At 50.7% G+C, this 20354-nt stretch overlaps 2 protein-coding genes across 4 annotated transcripts in view; one reads left to right on the top strand and one right to left on the bottom strand.

Annotated features, from left to right (window-relative positions):
- The window catches only part of LOC144136692 (uncharacterized), a 128579-nt gene that overhangs the window by 13891 nt on the left and 94334 nt on the right, over positions 1–20354 (top strand). The gene's annotated exons all lie outside the window — the stretch shown is intronic.
- Positions 1–20354, bottom strand: part of LOC144136693 (uncharacterized) — a 45995-nt gene that overhangs the window by 2299 nt on the left and 23342 nt on the right. Inside the window, exons 2-3 of one of the 2 annotated variants that reach the window (XM_077669222.1) lie at positions 1094–1287; positions 329–744 (exon numbers count right to left, since the gene is read on the bottom strand). In XM_077669222.1, coding sequence (XP_077525348.1) covers positions 329–723 — 395 coding nt within the window. In that variant the 5' untranslated portion in view covers positions 724–744; positions 1094–1287. Of the gene's footprint in view, positions 1–328; positions 745–1093; positions 1288–20354 lie in introns of those variants that run through there. The other variant, XM_077669223.1, reaches the window with a different exon arrangement.

Below are 20354 nucleotides of genomic sequence, written 5' to 3'. Positions count from 1 at the left end.
TGGAAAACGAAAATGTTTCCGATCAGCTTGCACATTGTACCTATTTTTCATGAGGATTGGTGCCTCAGAAAGGCAGATATTCGCATGTTATTGTGCTGACATCTCATTATACGATTAGCAAATCGAAAAAAAAACATATTGGCAGCTCAGCCTGCTGCCAAGCGCGTGATCCAACGTCTTATCTGAAGGCAGTCTACATGACCTCTGAACGCCGTGCAGGGCGTTCGCCACCATTTGGATTACCAGTGAAGAAGTAGAATGGGGCGAAATGAGAAAGGCGCGGGCGCTGGGATTAAGAAGTGCGCCAGCATTGCGCCTCGGTTCACACCTGTACAGCCTGTCGTCGCTGCCGAGGCTGTTGTCCTCCCAGGTGTCCCCGTAGTCGGCCGATGCCATCGATGCCGACGAAGAGGAGCTGTAGTAGTCCGGCTGGAACCCCATGACCGGCTCCTGGTGGTGATGCAGTGCGGACAGGTCCACCAGCATCATGCGCTGGGCGCTGTCGGGTGCATGCAGGGCCGACAGCAGCACGGGCGCATGCGTCTCGTAGCGCTTGCTGGTACCGGCCGCCGCCCCGTGGCCCCCGGCCACCGGGCGAGCCTCAGCGGTCATGGCTGCCGGCAGGCTGCTTAGCTCGGCCGCCACCGCCGCCGCGTACGGCTGGGGGTAGGCGCACAGCACGAGGACCAGGACAGCGAGCGCGCCGTGCTGCCTCGGAACCATGGGCGTCGGGAGCCGGCCTGTCTGCGCACGTGCGGTAGCTAGGCTTTGTGCACTGTCCGTCCTCATTTATCTTCAGTCGGGCTTATTTGTGTTGGGCTCAACTTTCATAGGACAGAGTTAATTGGAGAGAGATGGGAGGGGCCTTTGCCCTGCAATGGCCGTACAGTGGTCGTAATCCGGCTGATTATGATGGTGATGATGATGATCTTCCACTAGTACCAGCCACATCTCAGTACAAGATAATGTTTGCCAAAATGTACACAGTACCGTCGAGTCTGGCATACAGTGACTGCTTAATAATCGTGCTTACGGGTTGGTACAGCACGAACATGAGTGATGTGAAACTGGAAGAACAAAAAAAAGAACTCACCTATTCAGACACCACTTATGTCGCAGTGGGCAGGGCCCGGTAGAAGTTGTACTCCTTGTACGGGCTAGTGGTGAGGAAGGTGTACTGTCTTGCCAAGGGCTGGATGGTGTCAACTGCTTTCGTGTTGTTGCCGGCGAAGCTGCTGGCCTGTCTTGTTTCGAAATGGTTGTCAACTCACGGTCGGGCTTTACAGCCTGCAAGGAAGAAAACGGAGCAGTTTATGTGATGGAACTTGTTACTCCCTGATGAATAGCCAGTCTTTGCTTGCACAGCGTGGGTGACGATCATTCTAGTTTACGTGCTTCTACTCATTACACTATAAAGAATGCTGAATTCCTCCCTTGTTTTGCGCCATTGCACTGTTTTTTGTTACAGTGTTCAACTTTGGCTTGCATCCCGTGGTTCTCGAAGTTTAATGAGAGCTAGCGCCGTTCACCTAGAGTACTGCTGTTGCTAGCACAAGTAGCCACATTTGAAGCATGCTTGAAGACCTGAAAGCTGGAAGGAAATGTAGGCAAGCTTAAATGTTCGGCAATATTGATCACAGCTTCAGTGAGTTGAGGGAACCAAGAAATTTCTCCGCGTCCCCAAAAACCATGGCTGAATAACGTTCGGGGCGCAGATTTTTATTAGTTCAGGCTGTGCTGCAGCTTCTCCAACTCTTGAGAACCTCTGAATTTTGTTTCCAACGCATCTTGTGTAATGTTTACAGTCGTTTACGCCATTCCATTATGTGTCTTTCTGACGCTCAGTAGCTGTAGCGCTTGTCTTGGTTTTTACTCAAATTGTGTGTACTTTTGCACCAACATTGGCGTGTGTTGCAGGTGCATCTGTTGTAGCAGTGTGGAAAAGGCTATCGCTGTTGCCTACTATACTATACTGATAACTTGGAAAACCCATGAACCAAGCAAACATTGAGCCGCGCCTAAATATCTCTGAGTTGAGAAAAATTGTTGGGAAGGAGCAGAGCTTCTTTGTGCAGACTTGTGTACGGCTGATAAAGAAATAGACAGATAGAAAAAAGAAAATGAGAAATGGAGTCAAAGAGAACCAACTGATGTAAAAGTGATGTTGGTTTTTGTCCTCTTTAACACTCTTAATTGGGGTAGAAAAAGAAAGCTATGCGTTGCCCGTTCAGTATTATAACCATGAGGGACCATCTCTGGGTTTAACGGCGTCACTGGCGTAGTGTGGCCTAACTGAAAACTCTCTCGTTTGTAGCTGCCTAAAGGAAATGTCGCTCAGGTGAACGTGTGCCACAAGGTACGTGTGGTGCTGAGGGTGGGCACTATGCACAGTGCGCCAGCTGTTGTCTTGCTCTCCAACTCAGCTCATCATTAGTGCACGCTCGTTGGGCCAGGCTGTCTGTTGTGTGGTACAGGTGTCATTTCTACGTCCCAAGAGGCAGCGAAATGGCTGGGTGTTTTTGGTCATTTGAGAGCATGGAGCTTGAGCATCGGAAAGTCCCCAAGAGGTTGTGGTCTCTTTTGCATTTAGTTCCTGCTCTTCGCGTGGTCAGCAGCAGTTGTCAGGTTGACCCCTGCAGTTTGGCCCTTTCATTTCCTCTGTGGGAAGTGCTTATATCGTATTACTTTGCTACACTCCTCCGACCCCCCCTTTTCCCACCTTTCTCGAGTTCTGTTCTTTTGAATGTTATGTCGTTGACCTGGGGGCTTTAACGGGCTTTCTTTTTCTTTTACACCTGAACGTAGGAATAAGTGCTACTTATGGTGGCTGCAGGTGCGGCATGGAGCTTTATATATATCGGAATACATGAAGCCTCGAGGCCATTCTTCGCCGAGAAAAACGCCATACTGGTCCACTGTCGTGGCTCGGCCACTATGGCATTCGTCGTGTGTGCCCGAGGATGAGGAGTCGCGTCCCGGCCTCTGCGGCCACATTTCGACGGAGGCGAACAGCAGGAACGCCCGTGTGCTGCGCGACGCGAGTGCGCTTTATAAAGAACCCCCAGGTGGTCTGCATTAATCAGGAGCTCTGCATGCACTAAGGCGTCTCATGCAGCCCACGCGCAACTTCGGGACGTCATAAACTCCGCACGACAGAAGCGTCGTACCGTGTCGCGCTTTCTAGCGATTTCGTCGCCCGTCCAGCGTCCTGTCGTGACGTAGCTGGCGTAATTACGTCACACCTCCTTGCTTTCGTCACGAGGTTCGTCACTAAATTTTGGATGTGGCGCGTTATCGCGCCCACGGGTGCCCTAAGCCGTGTAGCTGCAAACGCTGCCGGCTCCGGCGCGGCCTGTGGGGGGCAGCGCTCTCTGCAGGCGGTTCTGGGTTCATGAATCCTGATAACAGCCGCACAGCGTCTGGCGGAACGAGCGCTGTGTGCCGTGTTGCTGTATTGTCGGAGGTACAGCAGCGCCCTCCCAGATTTTAACTGGTCCTAGCCGCCTGGAATCGCCGAGTGCGCAGTCGGAGCTTGCCACGCGTTACAGCGCGATACGTAATTGTTAATTTAGCTAATGACTGCAGTCGCTAATGGCTGCGAGTCGCGATATTAGTGCGAGAGTCGGGCAAAATGAAAGTCATCAGGGAAGAGGTGGAGTTGGGCGGGCGAAGTTCTGAATGGAGCAAAGAAACAAAGTGGAATGCGCTTTGCGTCCATAATTTCTCACAGTCCCTCTTTGTGGAGGCATATTTCAGGGATGTCCTTTTCCGCGTTGACATGAATGACGTAGCATGGGCGAGGCCCGAACGTACTGTTGCGCCATTGGCTCGATTGTTCTGGCAACGTGTAATGAGGCCGCAAACTAGATCTGAAAGCGGCGAAAAACACGAGAAAACTAGGAGCAGAAAAAGAGAGTAATCCGTGACCTGGACGCAGCTGATGTAAAATTGAGCAGTGCGCAGCGAATGTTTGCTGCTGTTTGTTAAGCTGGCTGATTTCAGCAAGCCCCCTTGCGGGAACGGCTTACCGACGCACATTTGCGTGTCCTTTTGCTGCTTCTCTTTTGTCAGACATCTAGTTCGCTAATTCTGCTTACTCCGACCCATGTTATTCTTACAACGTGCTCCGGCCTCCGCTGTCTTCCCTCGCATGATGTCCGAGATGCATTCACTGGCGTCCCGCGGACTACAGGGCCAACATTTTGGAACCTTGATTAGCAGCGTTGTTTAAAATTGCGCGGTAACTAAGTGCCGGAGCACAAGTTTTCTGCTATAACCGGTGCTGCTTGCAGCTGGACAAAGATCGCTTAGGCAGGGTCAACAGCGCCCGGCGGGCCCTAATATATGCCAGATCGTACTCCACCTACATTCTCCTAAGAAAAACAGCGATTACCCCCCCCCCCCCCGCCCCCCCCCCTCCCCGGGAATTCCCCCGTGATGAACTCGACGTGAGGCTGAGTGGGCGTTATCGTCGGTGGAACTGGAATAATAGTGGTTCCGCACAGTAGTGGCAGCATCTTTTGCACTATAAGCTTCCGACAGTATAGTGCCTAGCTCGACTGGATGGGCTGCTTCTGTGCTATTTATGGACCAAATCATTGTTTGGGAAATTACACTGCACTCTGTGGGCTCGCGAAAGAAATTAAAAAAAATTGCGTCGCCTGCGCAACGACGGACCGCGGCAGTGTATATGCATATTTTTACGAATATTCGTCACTTGTGTGAATATTGGTACAAAACGAGTGATTGTGCGAAACAGCGAAACGCAATACTACACCTACATTAACTATAGATGTCGAAATACGAAACACTTATCTCCACTAGACGGGTACGGAACACGTAGTCACTATCTTAACTTCATGACCATCATATCGTATATAGTGAGAAATTTACCTTTTGGTACTGATTACGACTGCGAGGGAAGGAGCGTTAAGGAGCTCGTGTCGCAGAAAAGCCAGTGTCGTCGGCGTCTTTGGCCGTGAGCGAAAAATGGCGCATCTCGGTGGACACCTGGACCGCGGCGTAAGAGAAGACATTTTAACGCGAGAGCACTAAAGATTGATTGATCGATTGATTGATTGTTCGATAGATTGATTGACTGCTTGATCGATCGATCGATTTTTCCTTCCCTTACAGCGCGATCCGGGTGTCCAGCGATAAATGTGAGACAGGCGTCATCTCCTTTCCTTGAAAGCAATGGTTAATAATAATAATTGGTTTTTCGGGAAAGGAAATGGCGCAGTATTTGTCTCATATATCGTTGGACACCTGAACCGCGCCGTAAGGGAAGGGATAAAGGAGGGAGTGAAAGAAGAAAGGAAGAGAGAGGTGCCGTAGTGGAGGGCTCCGGAATAATTTCGACCACCTGGGGATCTTTAACGTGCGCTGACATCGCACAGCACACGGGCGCCTTAGCGTTTTTCCTCCATAAAAACGCAGCCGCTGCGGCCGGGTTCGAACCCGGGAACTCCGGATCAGTAGTCGAGCGCCCTAACCACTGAGCCACCGCGGCGGGTAAAAAGCAATGGTTCATTTAATTTTTCTTCCCTTATAGCCCGGTTCGGGTGTCCGCCGAGATATGTGAGACAGGCGTCCTTTCCTTAAATTGTCCAACGGGCCACGCGTCGCGCCGAACGGGCGATGGCGTTCCGTGTACCCCTCGGCAACGCTGCGACACGCTGTCGCGTCTCACTCTTAAAAACGAAGCTTAAGCGTCATTCAATTTTTCATCCTGCGCAGACCACCCGCGACAGAATGCTGGGCTTGCGAGGGGGTGGGCCCTGTTCTTGAAACAGCCGTCGAAGAATACGGCATGCTTGTTTTCGAAAACTGTTCGAAAACTTGAAAACAGATTCCATTCAGTCAAATAATTTTGAACACGCGCTATTTGATCCGTTCAGCGAATCGAATAATAATAATAATAATTGGTTTCTTGGGGAAAGGAAATGGCGCAGTATCTGTCTCATATATCGTTGGACACCTGAACCGCGCCGTAAGGGAAGGGTAAGAGAGGGAGTGAAAGAAGAAAGGAAGAATTAGGTGCCGTAGTGGAGGGCTCCGGAATAATTTCGACCACCTGGGGATCTTTAACGTGCACTGACATCGCACAGCACACGGGCGCCTTAGCGTTTTTCCTCCATAAAAACGCAGCCGCCGCGGTCGGGTTCGAACCCGGGACAGCGAATCGAATAGGAGGATATTCGATTCGCTGTTGGAAAATTTCGAATATTCGCACGCCCCTAAAATATCCGTTTTTACGTCACAGTTTTCGTCAGCGATATAAATATTTGTCGAGTGAGCGGGAACGTGTGCGGCGCAGACGCAGAGGGAGAGCGGGGGGTTGGGAAGAATTTGGACACGAGTTGTTCATGCTGTGGTTGCACAAAACCGGTCGCTGCAGCGCTCGCGCCGAAATGCAGCGCGCAGCATGTGTGAAGGCGTAAAAGCGTGAGCCAAACACCGGCCTTTCCTCGTACATGCATACATCCTCCCTGAGCGTGGGTTGTACGTCAGGGTTTAGAGTTCCTAAGGTTCTGCCACTCTGAGCACGGGTTTTGTATACCGCCCAATATATTTGCCCGAGCCGCCGCGGTGGCTCAGTGGTTATGGCGCTCGGCTGCTGACCCGAAAAACGCGGGCTTGATCGCGGCCGCGGCGGTCGAATTTCGGTGGAAGCGAAATTCTAGAGGTCCTTGTACTGTGCGGTGTCAGTGCACGTTAAAGAACCGCAGGTGGTCGAAATTTCCGGAGCCCTTCACTACGGCGTCCCTCATAGCCTGAGTCACTTTGGGACGTTAAACCCGCATAAACCATAAACCAATATATTTGCTGGCTTAATTTCGGCTTCCGCGAATGTTCGCAGTTGTCGAAATATTTTCGCGTGTCTTGCGCGTCAGTGCTGTGTGCTGAAACCCGCGCCTCAGGAGTACCTGGATTCGAACCCGACCGCGGTGGCCGCCTTTCGATGGAGGTGGAACGCAAAGGCGCGCGTGTGCTGTGCGATGTTAGTGCACGTTAAAGATCCCCAGGTGGTCGAAATTATTCCGGAGCCCTCCACTACGGCACCTATTTCTTCTCTCAGTCCCTCCTTTATCCCTTCCCTTAGGGCGCGGTTCAGGTGTCCGCCGATATGTGAGACAGATACTGAGCCATTTCCTTTCCCCGACAGCCAATTCAATTCTCTTCGAACTATTTTTGTTGCGAAAGCAACACTACGCCAGCCAGGCAGCCAGCTCGGCTCGCTGCGTGGTCACACTTCAGCCGTATGCCGTGGCGCAGACTAGCAACGCCGCAGCCGCGCTCCAACAGATGGCGCCGCCGTCGACGCCGCTGCCGTCGCCGCTCGCTCCACCAGATGTGCTCCCCTGGGGTAGAAAGAGAGGAGGTGTCACCTCGCGGGGGGGGGGGGGGGGTATTTATGTGCTTCGTCTCAGTGGATTCTAGTTATGTAGAGCGCGAAAGAGAGGCAACAGCGAAATAACGAAGCGAGGAAGAGAGATCGCGCTCAAGAGACGCCAGAAGAACGCGCCGCATGACTCGAGAAGCGTCGTAACGAAGATTCGGCTAAAAGAAGTCGTGCCACGTCCCGGAGTTACTCTTGAACTGCGGAAGAGACCGGTTTGAGTTCTCGAGAGCGTCGGAATGAGACTCTGCGTAGACGACGTGCGAAGGAAACGAAGCTTTCGCAATTGAACTAGGGTTAACCAGAGCTAAACCACAGCAAATTTTTTTACGACTAGCCGATTATTGCTAAATGCCAATTGTGTTTTTGATGTGCCAGGCTTTTCATTGCATTTTTTTCCTACCGCATGCGTATTTTGTTTCGCGCGCACGTGCCTATAGTATTTTCGTGCCTTTGTTGCTATAGCGTGCGTCATCTTAGCGTCGGGGCGGGGGGTGATGGGGAGGGGGACCCTATTTTCAGCAATTGATCGAACGGGAATTGAAGGGCCGGTTTCTTATTACAGTCGGAGCTGAATGCCAGGTTGAAACTGCCGTTCCGGATAATTCGTGTCAGCGCATATACGAGCTCCGTTATCGAAGCGCGTTTGACATGTGCGGGAGCTTCTGTTACATTCATCTTGCTTCCGATGTGCCCGTTATATATCGCAGCCGCGGCGTATAAATATCTCGGTATAACGTTCATTTGCATGCGGCTTGGTTGATGGCGTGCACGAAAATAGTTTCTGCAGATTGACCTGTCGATGCGTCGACGCTTACTTTGGTCACAAACGTAGCCTTACGTATAGACCTTCTCACATTTGCCATTTTTTAGGCGCAGCGTTATTAACATGACAGCGTTAAGGAGCTCGTGTCGCAGAAAAGCCGGTGTCTTCGGCGGCGTTGGCCGTGAGCGAAAAATGGCGCATCTCGGGTGGACACCTGAACCGCGCCGTAAGGGGATTTTCCTTCCCTTACGGCGTGGTACTGGGGTCCGGCGAGAATTGTGCGACCTGCGTCATTTCCTTTCCTTAAAACCAATTTCCATTTCATTTTCCTTCCCTTACGGCGCGGTACGAGTATCCAGCGAGAATTGTGAGACAGGCGTCATTTCCTTTCCTTAAAACCAATTTTCATTTCATTTTCCTTCCCTTACGGCTGGCTACTGATCGGGAGTTCCCGGGTTCGAACCCGACCGCGGCGGCTGCGTTTTTATGGAGGGAAAACGCCAAGGCGCCCGTGTGCTGTGCGATGTCAGCGCACGGTAAAGATCCCCAGGTGGTCGAAATTATTCCGGAGCCCTCCACTACGGCATCTCTTACTTCCTTTCTGCTTTCACTCCCACCTTTATCCCTTCCCTTACGGCGCGGTTCAGGTGTCCAACGATATACGGGACAGATACTGCGCCATTTCCTTTCCCCAAAAACCAGTTATTATTATTATTCCCTTACGGCCCGGTTCGGGTGTTCCCCGAGATATGTGAGACAGGCGTCCTTTACTTAAATTGTCCAACGGGCCACGCATCGCGCCGAAAGGGAGATGGCGTTCTGTGCACTCCTTGGCAACGCTGCAACACCTCACTCTTAAAGACGAAGCTTAAGCGCCCTCGAAATTTTTTACACGGAGCTGTGCGAGCGGCTTTCTGATTGGCGGATTTCATACCGGCATCTACATCTACTGCGTATGCGCAGCACTTCCCAACACCGCACGCGGTGGAAAAGTCTGTAGCCACGTGTGCAGGTCTGGATCGGTGCCATAGCATCTATACTACATTCGCGAAAAATGTAAAAGGAAAGAAGAGCCACCTGCGTACTGCGCAACGTGTTCCCTTTAATGTTTCTCGCGTTTGTACTATAGTCCTTAAGAGATGAAACGCAGTATGGTGAGCTTGTGACCTCTGGCATTTTGGGCGCCGTTGGGAAGCACGCATTGTTCGGAAGATGGTCATAAACGCACGAGTAGCAAAATCACTCCTACAGCTTCTTGAAAAGTTGGCTTTTATTTGAAAGGGCACGTGCCCGCGGTGAAAAGCTTCTAAAGGGGCGCCGCACAGCGCCGTTTAAACCTGGGGCCGCTCGCTATAGCGCTTTCGTGTTTTATTCTTCTGGCGGCTCGACATAGCCAACTCACTTTATTGCCCAATTAATAATCGAAAATGAAATCGCTGTGCTTCTGATCGGTCGTAAGCGTGAATTTTGTATCAACGTTTTCTGAAGTGCTTCTTCTGCCCACGTCTCCGAATAGGCCGCACGCACCTTACGCACAACTTCCTACTAACAAAACAAAGCAAACCTGTTTGCCAAGAATGCGGAGATGAACTCACGGTTAACCACATTTTATTCTCTTGTGTGGAGCTGGAAGGACTAAGAAAAACGTATTTTACTGAATTTTATAATAAATGCATTCCTTTTCATCCCGCACTGCTTTTAGGAGATGATGCAATTGTTGATATATCACGTGTTTTAGCTTTTTTAACGAAACGGGATTTTTCAAGAGACTAAATTTTTTCCCACTGGTTTGTTTGAATTTTAGTACACCTCAGCCCAATTTCTCATGCCTGAGAAGAAAGCTGAGGCTTTTATTTTGAATTGGCTGGGAGCCTCGATGTCCTTCCGCAGCCAAGGAAGGCTACTACTGAGATTACCCGGCCCTCTTTAAAGCTTTTACTTGTAGCCATTTATAAAATTTGTGTATGTGTTCAGTGGGTAATATTAACGTTTGAGGGCCTCTAGAGCAGAGGATGATTCTAACATTTCTATAATATTCAGCAAAAGACTTTTCCTAGCCTTGCTCTTGCACATGATGGCCTCAGTTGCCTATGTGCCATAAAACACAACACAACACACACAACTCTTTCTTCCCATGTAACATCACATGAGCTGAGCTGTTACTTCTGGTTTCCTTTCTGCGTTGAGAGATTTAACCCGAACTTTTGTGATGCACCTGCGCTCTTTAGAAAAAGTGAGAAAATTGAATAATTGGGTGAACCATTGGCCGCAAGGGCTCCGTTCGGGCTGTATGCGTATGCTGTTCGAATAAGTTTAATACGAAGTTTCGGGAACGTGTTTTGACCAAGAATATGAATAAAAGACGAATACCTGTATTTGATTCTGACCGGTACGAATCGTATAGGCTTTAGTAAGTCACTTTGTTCGAAAGGTCTACAATGTAAATAAGCAACATTCATACGGCGGATCTCGTGTACTGCGCGAATGCCGCCTTATGAGGCATGCATAAGTAATCTGGACGAAATGTTCACATTCCTCTGGACACGGAGAAGGAAATTGGACTGAGTTGACGTGACTTACACACGGAGCTATACGTGGAATGCGTACAATTACTAATGTATGAAATTAACGCCGGGGACTGTGCATGTGCGTGACGATGAAGCTGTGTCGCTGTCAGATCCAGTCTCGCGTGGAGTTCTCGTTTCCTTTTCCTTTTTTTTTTGATATCCGCTTCCTGTTATGCGCGTTTTATCCTGTTTTTTGTTTGCTGCATTTATTCTACAGTTCCTCCTGTGCACTGCAGTGGCCGGCAATGTCCACTGAGGCTTCTTGAACACGGAGCTAGTGGTTTTGTTCAGGCGTACCTGCTAAATTTCTTCGCAACTCTTTGTCACACCGTCGCTTTCTGGTTTCAAACGTTGCTGCAATTAAATTGTCCGTTGTAGCCGTAAAAAAAAAAATGGCGCTGGTTTAGCTCTGTTTAAACGTGGAGTGACGCGACAGCTACAGCTGGCTGAGTGCAACTTGGCCACGTGACCAACCACGTGACGAGCTACGTGATCAGGCACGGCGCCGCGCCGCCGGCAGCTGCTCCGCACCACGCGCCCAAACCACGTGACAGCTTGGCAGCACAGCCACTCTGAAGGCTCGAAATGCTGTCGTAATGTAGCTATCGCTACAAAAATAAAAAAAAATACACTACCCGCTGTGGACGGTTGTAACAATAGTAGTTGGCAGTAACTAAACGTTTTCGAGCCTATCTGACCAGAAGGTTTCAAAGAACTAGCCTCAGTACCTTTTGGCATAAATACTTGTCCAGTGAGGGACGGATAAGGACGTCGTTGGAATGATGTTTCTACATCGCAGTGTCCCCGGCTGTTGGACGTAGTTGGCTGTTTTTTACCCGCAAGCTAGGCTTCACAGCACAGTTGCACTGTCTACCCTACAGTCACTGAAAAAGTCAGGTGGGAAAATGACGCCTCGAAACTGTTGCAGGCTCCTTGTTTACTCCGGCCAATCGCGGCATCGTCGTTAGCTTTATACTGAGACGTTAATCAGATCCGCTGCCCATTTAGATTTCCAGGAGTTGGATGTGCAGGGCTGCTGCTGCCAATTAGGCTGCGCGGAAAAGGTTCCCTGATTCCCCCCCCCCCCCCCCCCCCCCCCTTCTTTTTTCTTCGCTTCTGGCAGCCCTGCCCTCTGTCGGCATTTTTGCAGGACGGCTTACTTTTCCGCGAACAGATTAAGACGGTCTCCGTTTATTTTGCTGCATTCTTGAACGAAGATAACACCGTGTCCGCGTAGGACCGCTCCGAAGAATGTCCATAAAATCTGCCTGCGTACCCAACAAACTTCGTTACCAAGTTTGGCCTCTTAGGTGAAGGGAGAGGAGCGAAGAGTCAAACAACATTGCCCCCGTTCCCTTCGGTTTTCCTCCGCCACTTCCGTCCTGCAAGTTCGCCCCGTCAAAGTCGCGACGCGGCGCGCACGGCCAATGTTTGGCCTCGCCCTCCTCCCTCCGACGCGGTGACGGACGCCTCCTCGAGTTTTGTAGGAGCGCGAACTGTCCTCCCCACAACGTCCGGATTCCCAAAACGGGCGGAAACGCGGCCAGCGGAGCAAAACAGAAGGAGCCACGCGCGAAAGTCGTTCCTACCCCCCCCTCCCCCTTAGTCGGCGCTAGTCGTTCACGACGACGAGGCTCGAGCGTAAACGCGGGTGTCACGCACACACACGCGTGAGTAGTACGTCGTTTGGCAGTGAGCGAACCGGACGCGGCCGGCGGCGGCGGCCCGTTTGCGTTGTACAAATAATCGTCCGTTTTCTTAGGCCCGTCCTCGCCGTAGGGAAAGGTAGGGGCTTGGCACTAGGGGGAAGGGGAGGGGGGCGCAGTTGAACGATCTGGTGCGCCGCCGGATCCGCGTGGCTTGATGCAGGACAGGTGCCGCGCTTGGGTGGCTGCTTCCTGTGCCGGCTGTCGCCTATAGCTATCCACGGCCAGCGCCCGCGTATGCTGGCCCAAGACTGCGCTCGCCGGCGGAGCTCGTTTATTTCTGGGCTCCCCTTCTCGCGCAGAGGGGCGTGGCCTTATGTCCAGACAGAGAGAGGAGGAAAGAAAAGAGGGAGTGCGCTTTCGAATGCGCGGAAGATTGTGCGAGTTTCGCGGATGGGTGTTTGTGTGGGTGTCAGCTGCATTGGGGGGAGGGGGTGGGGCGTAGACGAATTTTCCTGCGCCGAATGTTTCTAACGCATCCCGATCTTGCCCTCGACCGCTCTTGGGAATAACCGAAACGAAAAGAAAATGCATGTAATTGCAGGGCTGATTTTTTTATTCGAGCTTGTGACTAGAAGAGGCTGGTTAGCCGTCAGATACATTGCATAGTGGAGAGCTTTGGATTGGTTTCTACCACTTGAGTTTCTTGAATAGGCTGTATTTCGCCTCCACGGAAATGCGTCCGCCGCATTCCAGATTCGACCCCTCGACAGCTATTGCTGGACGTCTTCGTCCGTGGAACGGAGGAAAGTCCGCGTGGCTTTTTTTTTTTTTTCAAAATATATGTACTTGGGTGAGGTCTAGAAGTCAAGCGTATATAGTCGGTGATTGCTTGAGCGTTACTGCACAAAAAGGCGCATTTATTTTTTTCCCCCCTTCTTGCGTTTAACAGCTCAGCGCTGTATGGATTATGTGCCCGTGATTGTCGGCGCATGCGACATACCTCACTCGGTTGTATACTACAGGCCGGCTCGCACGCCGCTTATTCACAGCACCCGTTTCTCCGCCATGGTGTATAAGGAGCTTGTAAGAAGAAGCATGTTGCATAATCAATGTTCAGTGAATCTAGTAACTGTTTATCTCCGCACATCGGTTACATAGCGCTCTTCGGAAATGAAAACTGGCTGATGCGGCGAGCTGCCATACGCTGCGGACGTCCACCGAAAGGATGGTAGAGACGACCGCTCGAATCCAAACTAATCAGCTATGTGTCTTCCCTCCGTCTCCCGCCGACCCGTTGGAGCGGCTGCAATCTCGGAGTTGGGAAATTTCTGAAGCGTCCGGATCGAGAACGCTCCGACCGGGCGACGCACGGCCGAGTGGTTTTCTCCGGCGCGCACGGTCCGATGCGTGCCTGCAGAGAAGCACGTCCTGCTGTACCCTGTATATATTGAGTGACAGTGCGCGTGATCACGTACTCAAGACTCGCTGCTGGGCCGGGGGGGGGGGGGGGGGAGTTATGAAAACCCTTCCCTACCTGGGGTGCCCGATTAAATGCCTCGGTACTCCTGGTCGGCGCAGTTTTGTTGAAAAAAAAATAAATGAACAGTGTACGGGACAACCTTGCTAAATTGGTTTCCTTCGAGGGCGTGTAAGTTGAGATGAGATTTACGCTGGTGAAGCCGTGCGGTGCGGTAACTTGATTCTTGTTTTTCAAAGGTCGGTCGCGCGCTGGCGTCTTTGCTGGGAAGGATTCGTGCGGTTACGTGTCTCGATGCTGTGCGGTAAGTTCATCTAAGGGTGCAGTCACCGTATGCATCACTCGTTAAGTGCCGGTGCCTGTCTTTATGCGTATCCCGTTGCGTCCCGTTCGCAGACGTCTTTCTTGGGAGCCCACCCTGGGTCGAAGGTCATTCGAGCGCCGTATTTCTTATTCGGCAAAATTTGAATATGCGGCGAATTCGGATGATTTGAAGCTGCTCTGCACGGATATGCTGCGCTTCCAAGCGCGAATCATATTTCTTGGCGCTTCGGTATCAGATTATGCACTGCGTCCGAAGACGCTGCGGTGAAGGTTCCGATCGGTTACCTGATCGCGACTGATTTATCATGCCGCGGAAGCAAATGCTGAAGTCATTTCGCTGGCTATATACGGTACTAAAATACGTGAGTGAGGTTCTTGGCAAAGAGCTAGTCTACGTAGGTCAATTCAACACCGGCATCTTTTTCAAACTCGAAAGACTTTGAAGAGACACTGCCCCTAGCCGTTATGGTATGCCGGTTGATGTGAAAAAAAAAAACTACTTGAATTTTATTATCTTCTGGGAGATTCAGTGAACAAAGTTAAGGGTGCAGAAACGTTGACATATGGGCTCGGGTTTCGGGTCTCAACGCACTCATCGTTGCAGTGGGCGTTCGGATTTGGTTTCTCGCATTGTGGATACACCCACAGCGATCGAATGGTATGTCGCGCGCGCAGGGCGATCAAAGAGGGCGGCGACCCGTTGCGCATATATTGTGTCGCGAAATATGTTTGTCTCTGTCCATCAGCTTCTCGCAAAACTTCGCGTGCCTGTTGCCGGGCCGCGTAAAGATGCCCGGGGCATGGGTGGGAATTGGACGCCTGTCGTAAATAAACGCTGATTCGCTTGCCAGCCCGTACCGAGCCTCCCGTGGTCACCTTGTAAGCTTACAGCAGGGAGGCGCCCGTCCGTGCGCTCGCTCATCGCGCTTTTTGGTTGCTTCGCTGCCTCTGCTGTGTGCCTCGCTCCCGAGGCGTTGACCACCGCCGTTGCTCTCTTATCCTCCTTTCTCCAGCTGCACTCCTGTCGGAGCGGCCGATGTGAGGCCCTTCACACCCGCCTTGCCCCCCCCCCCCCCCCTCTTTTTTTTTTTTCGTGGCTCCGTTCAATTTCCTGCCGGCCGTGACACGTTCCTGTTTACTTTGCTCGTCACCGGCCCGTGTTTACCGGTGCGTTGGCGCCCACTCTTGGTGCGGGGGGCAAACAGATTTACGGCCGCTGTACCTCCGTCAACGTCGTTCTCGAGGGCCATAACAGAACGATCGACGCTGGCTTGCGAGATAACGAGAGGTATCGGCTTCTCGGATTCCGTTCGTTTGGCGTAGGTCACTCTTGTATAAGTCCCGTAGTGTGTGTGTTTTTCGTGCGTGCCTGAGCACTGCAGTGTTATCCAACGGAAAAATTGCCCCTATTTGGCCGTGCAGAGTAGAGGCGCTGTTTGACCATGGCATGTAATTAGTTGACCGTCACCTCACCGCTGCGGCGACCGCGCCTTGCCTTGACAGCCGTGGAGCGATTCTCGTTTGCCGAGTGTGTTATTCTAGGGCGTGCCTTACTTGCACTGCCAGCCGCTGCCGCCTTTTCCGGCCTTAATTTGAATTTCAGCTTCGCCGAGCCAGACTGGTGACTGATCAGACTGGCCATAGCGTGTCGCTCCCGTGACTTAATTGTCCTCTCAAGCCGATCCACCGGGGGCTCTTTACCGGCTTATTCGTAGCCCATTACACTTACCGCGCGCTTCTTCGGCCTCCTCTGGGACTTCGGGTAATGCCGTGGTTGCTTAGGGTATTGGCGTAAGGCTATGGCTTCATTTGTCTTGCGCTTAGGCTGGATTATGAGCCTATCCGTTTAGCCTCACATAAGTGCCCCTCCGCATCGTCTTGTGGGGTAATTCTGCGCGCTCCGCTGCTGCATGTGTACGAAGCATTCTTTTTGCTTCATTTTGTCTTGTTTGTTTTTGTGTGTGTTTTAGGTAGCTGTGCCGCGTGCTTGAGAGTTGTGACATACTGCTGGGCCGCAGGGTGCTGTCTTGAAGTGAAAGAGTAATAATCGTGATAAGAAGAAATAGGTGCAACGTTTTTGCAGGAGAGGCCGCCAAGCTTGGTCGTTTATGTCCGCCTCGTCATTCTTCGGTTTATTTCACCACTTTTTCGCAGATCTTGGGTTTCGGTTTACGTGCCTTTGGTGGCTTGTGGGTGGCCGAAGGATGTAGCCGTTTTGAACAAGCTTTGTGTAACGCTATTTTACCAGCGTTACACAAACCTTTACCAGCTATAGAGCTTCCGTTTTGCTGAAGACTATTGTAGGCTCCATTTATCTTCCAGGCGCTTTCTATTATTCCTGGCTGCGGGCAACACCTTTATGTCAGACGAGAGAGAAGCACGGATGCACCTCCCTGGTTCGCAGCGCAGAGATTGAGGGTTTGAAGAATGCTAGCATTTCTGTAAAACCTCGGGCGTTTGTTGTATTTATTTTCCTTAACCTCAGTCACAATAGAATCGTGGAGGCGAGCGGGGAAAAAAAGCACAAGAAGCGAACAAAAGTGGCAGACCTGTATACTTAAAGGCATAGTCGCTCGAAAACGAGCGAAAAAAAAAATGTAAGCACGTGCCAGGAAATGCAAATATTTGAAAACATAAGTAAAGAAATAACGCGCGAGATATGTATGCAGGAAACTACTAATGAAACGAACCAAACCATGCAACATATAAGAGGGTATGTTGTAATAGGCAATTCTTCTCCCACGCACGGGTAAAAAAGAAAACATTCGACAGGGCTTTGTCAGTTGAAGCGCAGACTTTGCCAAAAATGAGTTCTTGGCTGCAGGAACTGCAGCGGTATACCACGGAGAACTCAACAGCTCGTTCCTACCGTTCATAGGAGGTACACGAATAATGTTATAAATCCACTTTTATATGAGTATTTCCTACCTCTACGCAGTCTAATATTTTTAGCTGTCTTTCTCTTGCCAGAAACAATCGTTTAGCAAAAAACTCGTGCAGAGATGGCCCGACATTTTCATTGAGACTGTGAGGGTGTTCAGAAAAGATTTCATTCATCGTGTGTGGTCTCGGCTTTGTTAACGGTAACTTCAGCCTGCTAACTAATCTCGTCTCTTGTAAGCCTACAGAAAGAGTTGTCCAAACGGAAACCAAGAATATGATTCAAGGGCGTCGGTGAATGCTCTCAGCGTGCAAGATGACCCCCCCTGAGTACGCAGGCCTATAGATTCAACGATGCTCGGGAGTTCCAAATGTGAAATCAGTCTCACATTTCTTTGAACAGCTTGAGCATGTCCACCATATTTTTTGACCGCCGTTCGTATTAACAAAAGAACGGTAACCATCTACGTACATTAAAAAAAAAAGACTCCAAAACAATCACCATTAGCCTGACTACGCCCACGGCGGGACAAATGCCTCAACTCAAAGCTGGTTCAAGCTCGCTATTCAGTCTCCGCGATCCACTTCCCACCTGCCTTTCCACTCCCTGCCTTGCACCGACTGCATCTATCCAGAAAGGCCCTTTCATCACTCTAATCGTGCTATTGTGCTCTCAGTCTCATAAGTTCTTTGTGCCGCACCGAGTACTACAAGTGCTCGATGCCTGCAGTGCTGAAGCCGGAATGAATGCAGTAAAGCTTTGTGAGGGAGCTGATAACAAGGCCATCCTCCTTCGCATAGATACAAAAAAAAAAAAAAAACATTCGGCAGGGGTCTGTCTGGTTGGGAAAGCAAATTTAATTGGAGTGAGAAAAGAACGCCTACCGAGTTAAGATAACACGACGTTTCCGAACCTACTAGATTTCTTCATCAGGTGTGACTGTGGGCGAGTTGCATCTTGTTTCCGTGGTTTCTATGCACGGAACTGGACGGTGTACGCTGTCTTCGCATATTACGTGGCACATTTGTCCTTGCTGCTTCGCGGACCTGTTTGGCGTCAGGAAATGTTAAGCCGTAATCACTTCATGGAATCCGAGGCACTGGCGCCAAGGGCTTGTGATACTGCGGCACTTAACCAGTATTACTATACTGGTTAAAACTTTACCAGTATTACTATTACTATACAGTATTAGTATAGTATTACTATATTAGTATCTCAGTTTACTGTATCGTTAGGCCTGACTGGCAATGCGTTTATTATTTTATGGCCGCGATTATTGGTTCAGTGATGAGAAATTAAAAAAAAAGAATTATAATTGCGTGCAACGTCCGTGAAACTGTACAGTCGTGAGCAATATGAGCGGGAACAGAGCGTGAGCACTAATTTATTGATTACTCCATAATTTTGTGTGACAAGGGCAGTTTTCCTCTTGTCACATAATGTCAGAAAGCCGTTGTCAAATTTAGGGCAAAAATAACCAGAAAATTCGTAGTTCTGTGCAAAGAAGCTTGTCGCCTCTCGCTAAACTGATCATCTTATGGTTTCGTTCTCGACAGTTAAGTAGACGTCAGCTTTTCTAAAATTATTACGCAAATATGTTACGCAAACAACTGCGACGCGGCGACGTGCTCGACCCCGTGGGACTTAATGACGAACTTCCCTTCAATTTTGGTTCGCGGCGCCGCACGCTTACGGCACACGCGCTCGCCTCATCGACGCTGGGACTCGCGCGCCTGTGAGCAAGTTGCGACGTTATGCGTTACTTATACGCTAAAATATCGCTTCCCCAGGCCTGTCTCGAAGCGCATTTCCTTGCTAGACGGAGTGGCGAGCGCTCTTCAGCGACAGGTTTGCGCATTACGAAGTCGACGGCCGCTCACTGGGGCTGTCTTCGCTGCTAGCCCGCTGTCGTTCCTTAGTGGTGTCCTAACATTCTTTTTCCTTTCTTTTTAAGCCTCGGCGTACATTTCTGTTCTGTCTTCGCTGCTGCCTGTAGACACTGAGTGGCTGAGAGTCATTTTCTTCGTTACCCCGTATGTGGCTGCCACCGTATGTTCACCGCTCAATTTGTGCGCCCTCAGCAGTGGGGATCCTGTCATTCCGTATTCATATGACAGCGCGCCTGCTGTAAGGGGGGGGGGGGGGTGCTTTCCTCGGGTTGTCAGCGTGGAGTGTAGTCGCGCGTTGATGTGTTCGGTCGTGCGCGTTTTCCTTTCACGCTTCTTTTGCGGCGTTAGCGTTGATGCGCTCGCATTTGGCGCTCTGCGGGTTCGGCTGTCACCCAGTGTTTGGCCTGTGACCCAAATTTTGGTATCGCTGCTTTTTTGTATTCGAGAGAGAGAGAGAGAGAGAAAACATTTGTTGAAATCTCAATGAGATTAGCGGTGGGGCCGTCGTCTTCATCGTTGACAGTCTGGCCTCTTCGCAAAGTCGGGCCCCTATTCCAGGGCTCCGCTGAGTCTTGCTGCTTCGCATTGCGTGCTGCACAAGGGCCCTTTGGGCTGTGAGCTCGCTGCTGGTGAGCAGACCCTCCCATTGCTCCGCACTCGGGGTTTTGAGTTTGTGGAATGCATAATTGCGTTTGCACTTTCATGTAATGTGGTATAGCGTGGGGGTTGCCCCGCACCACGGGCACGTGTCCCTGAATTGTGTAGGGTACATTTTGTGTAGAATGTATAGGTTGAAGAATGTTCCTCTTTGCAGTCTCTGCCAGTTCACTGCTTCTTGTTGTGTTAATGAGTTGTGTGGCGGAGGGTACTTGAGCCTCTGTCCTCTGTAGCAATTTAGCAGCTCCGCATATACTGGCTCCACTATGGTAGGGGTTCTCTAGAGTATTCGAAGAGCTTGTTCGCGTGCGCTGTTCACACTCCTCAGTTCTTATTGTTCTTAAGGCGCGTGTGTCTGCCCGCTTGCAGCTGTTTCCACCGCCTCAAAATTTAGTTTACGCAATCGATGTAGCATCTTTACGAAAGCTTCTTTATATTAGGACGTCAGCGAGTCAGAACTTGCTTATTTTTATGCAGAGTTATCGACGCGGTAGATGCTAAAAGGCCGCGTAAACGCGGTTGTTCGTTAGAAATGGTCGACTACAGATCCGGAGTTCCCGGGTTCGAACCCGACCGCGGCGGCTGCGTTTTTATGGAGGAAAAACGGTAAGGCGCCCGTGTGCTGTGCGATGTCAGTGCACGTTAAAGATCCCCAGGTGGTCGAAATTATTCCGGAGCCCTCCACTACGGCACCTCTCTCTTCCTTTCTTCTTTCACTCCCTCCTTTATCCCTTCCCTTACG

Source organism: Amblyomma americanum, chromosome 6 (assembly GCF_052857255.1).
Source record: "Amblyomma americanum isolate KBUSLIRL-KWMA chromosome 6, ASM5285725v1, whole genome shotgun sequence".
Classification (NCBI taxonomy): domain Eukaryota; kingdom Metazoa; phylum Arthropoda; class Arachnida; order Ixodida; family Ixodidae; genus Amblyomma; species Amblyomma americanum.
Note: the sequence above shows the minus strand (reverse complement) of the source record. Positions and strands in the feature narration are given on the sequence as shown.